The 14,752-nt window shown below is 46.3% G+C and overlaps 1 protein-coding gene across 1 annotated transcript in view; it reads left to right on the forward strand.

Annotated features, from left to right (window-relative positions):
- Window positions 1-14,752, forward strand: part of INTS1 (integrator complex subunit 1) — a 173,740-nt gene that overhangs the window by 110,116 nt on the left and 48,872 nt on the right. Inside the window, 4 exon segments of the mRNA XM_040356702.1 lie at window positions 522-609; window positions 693-919; window positions 1,167-1,290; window positions 3,469-3,596. Of these exon segments, the coding sequence (XP_040212636.1) occupies window positions 522-609; window positions 693-919; window positions 1,167-1,290; window positions 3,469-3,596 (567 nt within the window).

The raw sequence follows: 14,752 nt of genomic DNA on the forward strand, positions 1-14,752 counted from the left end.
CGCCTGCAAACCGCCCCAGTGTGAAAGGGGGCTTAGTCATCTCCATCTGTCCTTGCCAAGAAAGGTTTCTTTAGTTTTAGCTCAATCTCTGCTTTTACATTGCAGCCCCCATCTGGCCACGAGATCTGGCATTCCAAAACTGCAAAATCTACAAACTCTTCTTGCCATTTTTCAAAGTGAGGGGTTGTCTGTTAACCTTTTCAGACTTTTTTTGTGTTTTTATTTTTTTTATTTTTTTTTATTGGATGTTTGTGTTTCGGCTTTGTTTACAGTAGATTGGCTACCAGGCTCCAGGAATTGTTCTACTACTTGATTGCTTCCTGTGCTGAGCATACTTAGAACTGCTTATATTCCAATGTCAGAGATTTGAGATTCATTTTAAATAATTATCTATTGCCTGACTGACGATCAATCAAAAAGAAGACTTTTGTCTAAAAACAAGAAAATTGGCTCCAACATGATCAGATGCAAATTACCATTGCAGTATATAAAAAAAGTAATTTTAAAAATTTTGTTGGTAGGTATGACCCCTCCGCTTCATTAGACTTCTTGTGGGCATGTGTTCACATTCCTCGTATATGGCAAGGGAGAGACCAGCGCACACCACAGGTACAGTGTTATCTAGCTGCTGTTTCTTCCCAAACTACCCTGTGATTTGTATTAGAAGCATTTTGCTCTTGTTTTTCATCCAGAAAGGGCGTGAGGAGTTTGTACTGCATCTGAAACCATCAGAGCTCATCTGTCTTGTGGATCTTATTATCACAGAGGCTGAAACTAGGAGTCAGGGGCCCGACGAGGCCTCCTTTCCACTGATCCAGTCTCGTCTGCCCTTACTAATTAACTGTTGTCATGGGAACCAGGAAAGCATCAGAAAAGTGACGGAGCATTTAACCAACTGTGTAAAACGCTGGGGAAACAGGTGAGGCTTTTAAGTATACCAGAAAATTCTGCAAAATATTGCTGCTTTCTGTACCTGTGTGTTATTCTGCTCAGATTCACTCCGTTTGCTGTCACTGCGAGCTTTACTATATGCAACATGGCTTTATTTGGATTGTCGAGTTAAACAAACACATTTGTTGCCTGATCTTCTCAATACATTTTTAGACTTTAAGTGCATGATCTGAAAGGTCAGAATAAATCCTCTAATGCAGCGTTTATCTCTCTAGCTCTTTGGGGAAGCACTGCCGAGACTTTCTTCTGCAGTTGTATCTGCAGCTTCCTGAAATGATCAATCCTGTTCCAGAAATCTTACTGACCAGTGAGGGAGCCACAGACAGTAACACCTGTAAGGTAAGGGATCCCTCTTCTATCTTCACGTTTAAACTGAAATATCAAACAAACTTCATACACACTTGTCGTAGTAAATACATTGACATCTTGAAAGGAGGGTTATGTGATTTGTTCTCTGGTCATTTAAAGTAATAACTGAATATAGCTGTGCATTTGTTGGAAGTCTGTACTATATCCATCCTCCTCTAAGTAACTACTATAAATACCATAAAATGGGTCATAAATATTTGGTTTGGTTAAGTTGTCTTTTTTGCCAGTATCGGAAAAACGCCTTAAACATATCTAACCACAAGAACTAGAGTGCATTATAATGAAGCTTGCCCAATGAGTAGAAGCCTTGTACACTGGCTCTACCCCAACGGTTCATGAGAGTCATGATAGTGTTCAACAGAGGTCTGCTTTCACTCTTGGCGTATATTATGCAAAACCTGCACACAGCAGTGAGTTCAAATATTTATTAGCCCTGGTTCACACTGGTGTGTTTTGACATGCGATTTGACATTTCAAATCGGCGGCATTTACCGGCAATGGCACCGTCCTAATCAGTGCACCAATTTCAAAAATACGTTTCTGTACTACTTTTTGCGATTTCGGGCCACAATTTATATTGACATCTGTGCAGAAACCTGCACAGATGTCTCTGAAATCGGGACTGACAAGCAGTAGTGAAATCGTGCATTCATTCCCGCAGCCCAGTGTGAACCTGGGTTTAAGGTTTTGTGAAAAGGTGAACTAACACCATTCACCTTCCCTTTCTCCCAGTCCCCTCTGCACTTATCTCTATGGGTGATTAGCTGTCACTGCCTATGCTGCTGTCCAGAGATTTGAAATCCCAACTCTTCTTCCCCCTTCTTTCCTCCTTGTTCTCCCTCAGCAAAAGTGAAAGTTAGAGGGTTGGAATAAAACACATTTAACACATGGGTGGTTGCAATGGTCTGCTTTAATTCATATACTTAAAGCAGTATTAAACCCATGGGTGGGACCTTCACATCCTCAGGTACAATGCAGTGGTATTTGGCGGGGCACTGCAAAGTGAATTTTTTCAACTGACAGGTGTTCAGCTTAAAGCGGAGTTCCACCCAAAAGTGGAACTTCCTCTTATCTGATTCCTCCCCACCTAGAGTGCTGCATTTGGCACCTTTTGGGGGGGGGGGGGCTGTTACAGGTACCCTGTCCCCACTTTCATCGGATGTACATCAGAAGTCCGTTCTCCCCTCCTCCTCCCTTCTCCTACTGCTGCCAGGCCAGTAAGAGAGCACTTTGCCCATTGCGCAGTAGGGACCCAGCGGTGAAGCCACAAGGCTTCACTTCCTTGTTCCTGTACCAGCAATGGTGGCGGCAGCACCCGACAGCATCGGCAGCGGTGCCAACATCGCTGGAATCCAGGACAGGTAAAGTGCCCTCATATTAAAAGTCATCAGCTACAGAGGTGCTTCTGAATGGGGGTGAATATTGATGTTTGATTTTTCATAAACCCATTTTTCCCCTTTAACTAAAAGGGAGAAAAGTTGGTATGTATGAGCAGCTTAGCAAAACTGAACATTTCCTGTCGGGTAAAACAGTTGAAACTATTAACTCCAACAAAAAGTTTCTCTTATTTTCTCATCCTAATCTGTTAAATCAGTGAAACAAATGCAGCCTCCACATCTAAGGACTGGTGAGCTGCAATACTAATCATTTTATTCTTGGGTTTTGATACATTTTAAATATATGCTTTTCACTTTGTGAACTCTTTTGAAAGAGTTTGTAGTACTGAGACTTCTCAGTTCATCACATCTGCAGATAAACTATACAGCCTGGACCAGAATTGCCTATCCTGTGATTGTACAATAAAGGAGTAGTACATTGAAAAAGCATCCCCTGATCAATCCTGACAGTACTGTGGCAAGCAGTAAAACCAGACTGGCTGCTAGTGCTACCCCTTCTTCTCAACCTCTTTATTTCTTTCATTGCTCTCTCACCCTTCTGCCTGCTGGTGATATTCTGTAGCATGTGTTCCTTTTGCTTTGCTGGCCATACACTAGTATGTTTACATACAAACTTTTGTATATTCGATGACTTGATGAATGTCATTCAACAGTACTTTAAAATGTAATTTGCTTTTAACTTTCATTTATGAAATTAGTGTCATTTGCCGAAAAAAAATCACATCCTTTATTTCCAAATTTATTGCATCAGATGGATGGCCTAATACACCGCTTCATTACCCTGCTGGCTGAAACGAACGATGTGAAGGATAGTCGAATGTCCGAAGCCAATTTGGCTTGTCGCAAGCTTGCTGTGGCGCATCCCATCCTTCTGCTCAGGTACACACTTTGCTGAATAGAATTTCGTTACTGTGGAGTGGACCAGGCATGAATGGCACAGGATAGTCTGTGGGCAGTGTAAATCAATGAAAGCCTGGTGCTAAATTATACTTACTGCTGAAATTATTAATTGCTCTTTCATAATATATGCTTAAAAAAACAGACATCTCCGCAGCAGCAGCGCTCCTCAGGTATGTTCCCCCCTAAGTGCCTATACAATTCAAAATAAAAACCATTAGCTAGATTCAGTAAGAGTTAGGTCTAGTTAGTTTAAGTGTATTCTCAAACAGAGATACGCTTAAACCTATCTAAGATACGACGGCCTGCGCCGTCCTATCTTAGGGTGCAATATTTAGGCTGGCCGCTAGGTGGCGCTTCCATTGCGGTCGGCGTAGAATATGTAAATCACTAGATACGCCTATTCACGAATGTACGCCCGGCCGCCGCAGTACAGATACACCGTTTCTGTAAGAGATAGGCCGCCTAAAGATAGTCATCCCCCTAGGTGACGTAGCCAATGTTAAAGTATGGCCGCCGTACCCGCTTCGAAATTTGAAAATTTTACGTCTTTTGCGCAAGTCGTCCGTGAATAGGGATTTACGTCCAGAACAGGGTTTTGCCCTGCTTTCCTCTCTCCCTTATTCCTCTCCCTCATTTCCCATTTGGGTAGCGGCTGTGGGGGGGGGGGGGGGGTTTCAAGGGTCTCTTTATTACACCGGGCCTGTGTGTTAGCGGGGGCTGTGTGTGTTCACTGCAGGGGGCTGTGTGTGTTCACTGCTGGGCCTTTTTGTGTGCTGCGCTTGATATGGCTGCGCTGTGGTGCTTTGTCACTTTTGGTGCTTTTTAAATGCGCAACAGCCACCATTTTGCCGTAGTCGCGCTTTCTATGGCTCGGCGGCCATTTTCCTGTGGTCCTATGGCGTTTTTTCCCATACGGCGGCCATCTTGGATGGTATCTGTATTGTCAGATGATGCGGGCTTAACCCACGCGGACAGTGAGATCAACTCTGCTTCAGGGTCAGTTGCTGACAAGGAATTTGTTGGAGCTATTTTTTCTGCGGGTGTGATGCTCAGTACTTGTGGATATGGCGGGGGCACCTGGTGTGCCAGTCCCTTTTGGGTCCCGCAAACCGACACGCACTGAAAATGTGTTTCTTTATCGTACATCACGATTAATTACTATGTGGGTTATAGAGCCTACCTTCAGGTGATGGACACTGGCACTTTTAGACAGGAAGTCCCTCCCTATATAACCCCCTCCCCTATGGGGAGTACCTCAGTTTTTTCGCCAGTGCCTTAGGTGTTGGTCACATTGTGAAGCTGTGCTAGGTCCTTTTTAGCTGGGCTAAGCTGTTTAACCGGATCCGTCCAAGGTGTTTCATAGCCAAAGTGGACGGTACCCGGGCCCCGGATAGAAGAACAGGGTTTTGCCTATAATGCTTCTCTCTGTAGAGCTGGATCCTGGGTTCCAGTGCATTGGTCGAGTTTAAAGACCAAATGTTTTACTGCTGCCAGGGTGCTGTATAGGTCCAGGGGAGAGGTGACCTGCTATGGACCCCAGTCCCTGAAGGTCGGTGACAAAACCCACGGTGAAGGGTGAAGGCTGGGCCTCTTGCTTTGGCAATACCCTGCAGCGTGGACAGGTAAGTGGAGGGTCTGGGGGACTTGGTCCGTCAGCAGGTTTCTCCATGGAGGGGACTATGGGTAAGCCTGTATTATGCTGCTATGCATGGGCAAATCCACCACTATGTCTGTTGAGACAGGATGTTTTTTTGTACCCATACTTCTCCCCTGGCTGGGTCTGGTGTCTAGCAGGTACAGGGTGCATTATGGTGTGTTAAGCAAGTGAAAAGCTTACTGGCCTGGTGACATTGGTCGGCCTGGGTGTTCCTCGTGTCCCCCCCTGGAGTGCGGTCTCCGTTTCTGGCTGCTGGCTCCCCCTCATCAGCCCGCGGCTGACCGCGTGTTCAAGCTTGCGTGCGTGCACGTGTTCAGGTAGCGTGGCGGGGCAGGGGGGTGGAGCAAGGTGGCGTGCTGCGTCTTTCAGGACTTCCTGTCTAAGAGTACAACTCAGCAGCAGAACGCCGGTGGACGGCGGTGGTGGAAGGAGACACAGAGCAAGGGGTTCTGGACGGCTGTTACCGGCTTTTACTCCCCAGGAGTTTTCAGGTTTGGTGGACCCAGGGCACTCTGAGTGCACCTGTTCAGGGGCTGAAAGACCAAATCTGGACACGCTGATCAGAAGGTACCTTCTGTAGCCTCCTTCCCCCAAAACAGGCTCCACACTAGGCCCAGTTTGGTGAAAGCTTCAGCCCATAGGCCGCTCCACCAGTAGTCCTAGTAGTTGTTTCACTACATAAAGGAGTACTTTTTTTGCGGCCTAAAATCCCTGCTGGGTCTGCATTAAGACACCGAAGGGGTACCTCTGGTTTGTACAAATGGCTCCCAAGGGGGCAGGCTCTGCCAAGACGGCAAGAGGATCTGGGCCAGGCCTCAGCAGCGCCACTCTCCCCTGAAAGACCAGAGTTGAGCGTCCAAGGTGAGCCTGTGGATTTACCTGGTGCTGCAGCAGGCCCTAGTCAGCCAGCCCATGTGTTTGTAACAGAAGAGGTTCTGGCTACCACCTTGGGGGGGTTGGAAAAGAGATTGGCAGCTTTGATTTCTGCTTCCCTACCGGAGAAGAAGCAGGCTAGATTGCCTTCTCCTAAATTACGGTCCCAAGGTTTAGATAGCCTTTCCTCGGATAAAATGGAATTTCTGGGAGATCATGGGAAGGACCTTGAAGGAAGTGATTCAGAAGAATCTACCATTGAGGAACCTTTTTCAGCTTCCCAAGCTGAGAAGCTGTGGATCCAGTCCTTAGCAGACATGGTCCGCACAGCCTTTAAGTTACCTTTACCGGAGCCCCCGGTGGGTACAGTATCCTCATTGGGGTCTTTGAAATCTCCAAAGACTAATTCCTTCTTTCCTGTCCATCCTCTCTTGGAGGACCTAATGTATAAAGAGTGGGCACGACCAGATAGAATCTTTATTCCTCCTAAAAGATTCTCAGTGTTATATCCGATGGAAGAAAATGTTTCCAAAAAATGGTCAGTTCCGGCTGTTGATGCCGCTATATCATGCGTGAATAAAACGTCCAAATGTTTAACCAGTTAATCACCGCCCTATAGCCGAAATACGGCTACAAGACGGTTGCTTAACTCTTGGAGGACGTCAATGGACGTCCTCCCAGAGAATCGTTCTCGCGCGCCCGAGCGGGCGCGCACACGCGATCAATGTTGCTCGCTGGGTCCACGGGACCCGCAGCAACAAGGATCACGGTAAAGGGCCAATGAAATCGGCTCTTTACCACGTGATCGTGCCGTCCAATGACGGCGCGATCACAAATGTAAACAAACCTGGCAAACAGGTCGTTTCCAGGTCATCGCTCTCCTCTCCTCACACCGTTGCAGCGTGAGAGAAGAGGAGAGAGATATAGTACAAAAAGTGAGTGCCCAGCAGTGCCCACTAGTGCCCCATCTCTGCCCAAACAGTGCCACCAGTGCCATCTGTGCCCCACCAGTGCACCACAAGTTTTTGCTACCGAGACCTGTAAGGACCTGGCTGAACAGTTCGTTCAGGGTCTGAAGTTTGTCTGTGAGTCAGCCCTGGATACGCTCCCCGTGCTTTCCAGGGCCTCCGCCTACGCGGTGGTACTACGCCAGTCCTCGTAGAAAGGCCTTGGTGGATTTACCCTATAACCACTTAAAGACCTCAGGTGTTTTTCAGATTTGGTGTTTGCAAGACTAAAACATTTTTTTCTGCTAGAAAATTACTTAAAACCCCCAAACATATATTTTTTTTTTCTAACACCCTAGAGAATAAAATGGCGGTCATTGCAATACTTTTTGTCACACCGTATTTGCGCAGCAGTCTTACAAGCGCACTTTTTTTGGAAAAAATTCACTTTTTTGAATTAAAAAATAAGACAACAATAAATTTGGCCCAATTTTTTTATATATTGTGAAAGATAATGTTACGCCGAGTAAAATGATACCCAACATGTCACGCTTTAAAATTGCGCCCGCTCGTGGCATGGCGTCAAACTTTTACCCTTAAAAATCTAGATAGGCGACGTTTAAAAAATTCTATAAGTTGCATTTTTTGAGCTACAGAGTAGCTCTAGGGCTATAATTATTGCTCTCGCTCTAACGATCGCGGCGATACCTCACTTGTGTGATTTGAACACCGTTTTCATATGCGGGCGCTACTCACGTATGCGTTCGCTTCTGCGCGCGAGCTCGTCAGGACGGGGCGCTTTAAAATAATTTTTTTTTTGTTTTCTTATTTAATTTTATTGATTTTATTATTTTTTACACTAAAATATAAAAAAAAAATAAAATGATCACTTTTATTCCTATTACAAGGAATGTAAACATCCCTTGTAATAGAAAAAAGCATGACAGGTCCTCTTAAATATGAGATCTGGGGTCAAAAAGACCTCAGATCTCATATTTAGGCTTAAATGCAAAAAAAAAAAAAAAAAAGTAAAATTTGTCATTTAAAAAAATGACAGAAAAAAAATTGTCTCTTTAAGAGGCTGGGCGGGACTGACGTTTTGACGTCACTTCCGCCCAGCAGAGCTATGAGGACGGGTGGGGGCCATCTTGCCCTCACTCAAGTCCTCACTCTCCTGGCGGCAGCATCGGATCTCCTCCGCCGCTACCGACGGCTCCGGTAAGCGGCGGAGGGCACGGAAAAGCGGCGGGAGGGGGGGGCCCTCTCCCGCCACCGATAACGGCGATCTCGCGGCGAATCCGCCGCGGAGACCGCCGTTATCGTTTACACGGCCGCCAGCTGAAAACATGGATATCTCAGTTGTGGCAGCAGCTGCTGCCGTTACTGAGATATCCATGTTTAAAAAGAGGACGTACATATACAGTGGGGGGTCCTTAAGTGGTTAAGGGTGAACGGCTTTTTGGGGCGTCCCTGGATGACATCATAAAGGATGCCACAGGTGGTAAGAGCACACTGCTCCCGCAGTCTGGGAAGGGCAAGGAGCCTTTGCCGTAAGCAAGGACCCTCCTTTACTACCCCAAGCGTTTTTTTTCGCCCACCCAGTGCGGCAGGAAAAAGTTTTCAAGGTGCTAAGACCCCCGCTGCAGGGCATAAACGCACCTGGTACCGCAAGCCTAACAAGCCTGCGGACAAACCTGCTTCCGCATGAAGGTCTGCCCCTGCCCGTGTCTCGGGTGGGGGGGCCGACTTCGCAAATTTGCGGCAAATTCGCGGTCAAGTCTTCTCTGGTGTGGTGGCTGACGTCTCCGGTGCTTCGGACCGGGAAGCCGTTTCTGCCGTGCCATTGGACAGTGATCACGACGGATGTCAGCCTCTCCGGTTGCGGGCCGTTTGGGGAACCCAGTCAGCCCAGGGGCGCTGGACTCGGGAGGAGTCCCGCCTTCCAATCAATGTACTGGAGCTCCGAGCAATCAAGCTGTGCCTTGCCAGGTGGTCCCTGGATCTGCAGGGCCAACCGGTCAGGATCCAGTCTGACAACGCCACGGCCGTGGCATACGTCAATCATCAGGGAGGCACACGGAGCTCAGCTGCAGCGACGGAGGTCGCTCACATCCTTCGGTGGGCCGAAAGGTCCGTGCCGACTCTATCGGCCGTGTACATTCCGGGAGTACAGAATTGGCAAGCCGACTACCTAAGTCGCCAAACACTAGACCAAGGAGAGTGGTCACTTCACCCGGAGGTGTTTCAGGCTCTGTGCCGGAAGTGGGGCACTCCAGACGTGGACCTTCTAGCGTCCCGTCTCAATCGGAAGGTGCCACGGTTCGTGGCCAGGTCAAAGGACCCGTGGGCTGATGCGTCCGATGCGTTGGTGGCACCTTGGGGTCACTATCGCCTAATTTACGCCTTCCCTCGCCTGCTGCGCAGAGTGGAAGCCGAAGGGATTCCAACAATCCTGATCGCCCCAGATTGGCTGCGCCGCTCCTGGTACGCGGACCTGGTGTGTCTGGTGGCAGACGCCCCCTGGCGTCTACCCCTGAGAGAAGATCTTCTGTCGCAGGGTCCGATCTTCCACCCTGCTTTACAGTTGCTGGCTTTAACGGCGTGGCTGTTGAGAGCCAGGTGCTGAGGGACCGGGGCCTATCAGGCTCGGTGGTTTCTACCATGCTGCGTGCACGGAAGTCTACTTCAAGGAAGATTTACCATTTACCATCAAGATTTACCAGAGTCTGAACTGGCTCCTTACGTCATCCATGAGGATAAGGTGGTGCTGCGGCCGTAGCCGTCTTTTCTCCCGAAGGTGGTTTCGGCTTTTCACATTAATGAGGACATTGTTTTGCCATCCTTATGTCCTCGGTCGAAGTACCCTAAGGAGGCCACTTTACATTCCCTGGATGTGGTTCGGGCCATACGTGTGTACTTATCTGCTACGGCTCCGTTCTGGAAGTCGGACTCACTGTTCGTGTCGGTGAACAGTCCTAAAAAAGGTCTGTCGGTCTTGTCGGCCACTAGGTGGATACAACAGGTTGTGCTTCAGGCCTATGCCCTGAAGGGGCGGGCGCCTCCCTTTCAGGTTACGGCGCATTCGACCAGGGCGATCGGTGCCTCCTGAGCTTTCCGTCATCAAGCCTCTGTGTTACAGGTGTGTAAGGCAGCGACCTGGTCATCAATCCACACCTTCCCAAAATTTGGTGGATGTGAGTGCATCGTCGGATGCCTCCTTCGGCCGCAAGGTGTTACAGGCGGCAGTTTAAGGTTGGAGTTCCTCCGTTGAGGAACTCCGGTTTTGTTTGGGGGTGTAGCTTTGTTTGCTGTGTTGTTTTCCCACCCCTCAAATTTTTTGACACTGCTTGGGGACGTCCCTAAGGTCAAAGGCTGCTGTGTCCGTCCATGAACGGAAGAGAAAATAGGATTTTTGTACTCACCGTAAAATCCATTTCTCTGAGTTCATGGATGGACACAGCACCCACCCCTCCTTTGTTTGTACTGCTTGTTACGAACTGTAGCTGTTGAGGCAGAGTGTGGGTTATACCCGGGGGACCACGCCCCCTGGGAGGAGCTGTAATGAGGAAAGTGTTGTTAACACTTAAAGTGATGTTTTTCTGCCTAACTCTCCTGGAAGGAAGGTGAATAACCCTAAGGTCAAAGGCTGCTGTGTCCGTCCATGAACTCAGAGAAATGGATTTTACGGTGAGTACAAACATTTTATTTTTCATGCTAACTTTGAAGAAAAACAGTTTTTTTTTTCCTGTTCATATACATTGCAATACTGGTTTGAAGAGGAGGTCCATACTCCTTCAGAAAAAATGAAAAGTCAGCAGCTACAAATACTGTAGCTGCTGACTTTTATTATTAGGACACGTACCTATCCAGGAATACCCTTTTTAACCGCGTTACTCGCAATCCAAGTTTCACTGTATTATATTCGTCTTTTTAATTAATTTCATGAATTTAAATTAATATGAATTTATTGCTAGCCATTATCAGCACCTTTTAATGTAAGAAAAGCTCAAGAAAAATGCATCCCTTTAAATTGAATGTATGTCTTCATACTGGTCTGTTGTGCTTCTGTTGCGCTGTTAAAAATCCTGCTTGCTGCATTTTCGTTCATTTAAAAACACATTTTTCCCATTGAAATGCATTGAAACCACAGCAAGAACCATTTGAAAACACACCAGTGTTGCGTTTTTGATGTAGTTTTTGTGTCACATGACCTATGAAAAAACACACCATAGGCACTGTAAAATTGCGTGTGTTCGGCACCTATTTTTCTATTAGCAAGACGCCTATAACCCTATTTTTGGCAGCTGAAATTTTGTTGCATCATTAGCGCTCTAATATTTATTGTACTAACAACTGTTAGAGCATTTGTGTAGGGTGTCCAAATGATACTGTTCACGCTAATAATTACCTGCATTATACCCCGTTGCTCTCAATAATTAGCTGTGTGTGGACACTTATGATAAGAACTGTGGCTATTACTCGGCTATGCTAGCATAGAATGCTGCAGTATGAAGTCAACAGGCAGCATTTTCACTTTAAGAAAAGGGTATTTTAATCCATTTACATGCATTTTTCTAAATTATTATAAACAACGAGGCACTAGAAATTGTAGTAAATTGCAATAAAGTTGTGATACTTTATTTTGGGATTTTTTGATTTCATTATTAAGGCCAGTTTCAATTTGTAGGTTCCACAACAGTTGTTGAATTATCTTGATTGTATATCCAACTATCCTCATTCCTCATAATGTGCTATTCCTTCAGTGCTTTTTCCTATTTAGATGGTGTTAATATGGCTCAGCCTCAATACTCTTGGTCCCAGTAGTTGTCTTCAGAGTTCTTGGTAGCAAATAAGGTTTTGATTCACGTTGACAATGAGTTTGACTTAAGCCCAAGCTGTTTGCAGTTCACCAAATGGGTTAATTAAATTGTCAGATTTGTCCTGCTGGCTTGCTTCAAAGCTTAACGTGGTTGTAAAAGCTGAAGTTTTTTTTACCTTTATACATTCTATACATGAAGGTAAAAAACCTTCTATGTGCTTCCCCCCCCCCCCCCACAGCCCCCCTAATACTGACTTGAGCCCCCTCTCAAGCCTAGGTTTGCATGGGAACCTCGGCTGTCCCAAGTCTCTCTCTGCTCATTGGCTGAGACCGCAAAGGGAACCATTGGCTCCCATTGCTGTCAATCACAGCCAGTGAGCCAATAGAGAGAGAGGGGGTGGGGGCGAGCTTTGACCCTGTGTGTCTTATCGATGCATAGAAGGGGGCTCGGGAGTGAGCACGCATGGGTGTCCTCATAGCAAGCAGCTTGCAATAGGGAACACTGGTCAAGGGGGAAAACCCAGAAGCACTGATGTGGGTCCCAAGAAGAAAAAGATTGGGGCTGCTCTGTGCAAAACCTTTGCACAGGCAGGTAAGTATAACATGTTTTTTCGACTTATTATAAAAACTGAACCTTTAATGCCATGTTTGGCATGTCATTTTTTTGGGGAAGGAGCAGGTGCCTAGTTTTGACTGGTACCCACTCCCACTTCTGCTCAGATTGCCTAGGGGATCCGAGTAGAGGTTCTCCTTTCTCCTTGGCTGTCTTGAGTCTCTCTCTCCTCATTGGCTGAGACAGCAAGGGGAGTCATTGGCTCTGTGTCTTATGGACGCAAAGAGTGGGGCTAAAGAGTCAGCAAGCACCAGTGCGCCCAGAGCAAGTGGCTTGCTGTTGAGGGCACTGGCTGAAGAGGAGGAGCAAGAAGTGCTGGCAGAGAACCCAAAAAAAGGAGGATTGGGGGCTTCTCTGTGCAAAACTGCAGAGCAGGTATGTATGACATGTTTGTTTTTGTTTTTTAAAGAACCTTTTAATGCCATGTTCATTTTTATTTTATTTTTCTAGCGCAAAGAACCTCTTTAAGTAAGCTGGTGGATATCCCCAGTGTTGTAATTGACTACGACCTGAGGCGGTAAAACACCTGTTAAAAGCCCTACAGAGTAAAATGGTGGGTGTTGTAATTTTTTGCTGCTACCACAGCTTTTTCGCAGGATAAAGGAGGAAGGGAAACAGGTGGTTCTTGTAGCCCCGGCATGGCCCAGAAGATCCTGGTACGCAGAAATCATAAAGATGGCAGTAAGGGACCCATGGACCCTGCCACCGCATCCAGACCTTCTCTCGCAGGGACCAGTATTCCATCCTTCCTTACAAACTAAAAATTTAACGGTTTGGCTATTAAAACCCACATTCTAAAGATTCGGGTGCTTTCAGGGTCGGTAGTGTCTATCAGGTGAATGTAAGACGGCAAGAGGATGCCGCTTTTTGGTGCAGTATGCTGCAGGCAGCATTATAGGTCCTCACGTCTGATGGCGGTATGCGTTATTTGTGTCTCCCTCCCCTCAGTAGGCATTGCTTTGGGATGTCCCACTTAGTAATTAATAGGCTCTGTGTCCCTTGATGTACGATAAAGAAAATAGGATTTTTATAACAGCTTACCTGTAAAATCCTTTTCTTGGAGTATATCACGGGACACAGAGCTCCCGCCCCTCTTGTTTGGGGATATTGAGATACTTATTGCTTTGCTACAAAAACTGAGGCGCTCCCAGTATGGGAGGGGTTATATAGGGAGGAAACTTCCTGTCTGATTACACCAGTGTCCAGCACCTGAAGGTGGAATATAACCCACTTAGTAATTACTAGGCTCTGTGTCCCGTCATGTTCTCCAAGAAAAGGATTTTACAGGTAAGCTGTTATAAAAATCCTCTTTTTTTTTCTTTTCTTTTTTTTAACTGTGATGGTGAAATCACCTTCTATAGCACTGGAGTTGCTGATTTACGTATTGTGGGAGCAAATGCTGTTACTGCCAAGATAAATAAATCAGTGCTGCAGCTGAATGAAGTACTTGAAAACAATTAAAAAAAATAAAATAAAGCACAGTAAAGTATACAATAATTACATACAATGATCAGTGCTAAAAAAATGCACTGTCACTATACTAATGACACTGGCAGGGAAGGGGTTAACATCAGGGGTGATGAAAGGGTTAAATGTGCTCCTAGGGAGTGCTTTCTAACTGTGTGGGGGATTCTTTGGCTGTGATATGACAGAGATCTGTGTTCCTGCTTAGTTGAAACACAGGATCTCTATCTCCCCTACTAGCAGAAAGGCGATCTGCCTTGTTGACATAGGCAGACAGTCGTTCTGCCCCTCTCGTGAACGATCCGCAGGTCCACCAGACCCGATGTTTGGCTCCCGCTGTGTCCAATCACAGCAGGAGCAGGTCGCTGGTGGCATAACCATAGTAGTTCAGTGTCACCATAGGGTTTTTCTTTTGTTTTGTTTTTTACACACTTCCGTTTAATAAACGTTTGTAGTTTTTTCTCTGTTCAGTTCTCGGCAGTTCTTAGAGTAAAATTATCTCCTCTGCAGCCGGTTTAATAAACTGAGAACTTTGGTTCTCAGAGGGAGAACAGAGGAGAAGTTTTTCCTCTGAAAACAGCTGAGATCTATGTTAAATTGGGTGGGCTGCCCGTAATCTCTATCCCCTATTTTGTAAATGCTATAAATTTTGTGCAAACCAACCGATAAACGCTTATTGCGATTTTTTTTTAATACAAATATGTAGAAGAATACGTATCGGCCTAAACTGAGGAAATTTTTTTTTTCAAAATTGTCACTCTG

The sequence above is a fragment of the Rana temporaria genome, chromosome 6, assembly GCF_905171775.1.
Source record: "Rana temporaria chromosome 6, aRanTem1.1, whole genome shotgun sequence".
Lineage (NCBI taxonomy): Eukaryota > Metazoa > Chordata > Amphibia > Anura > Ranidae > Rana > Rana temporaria.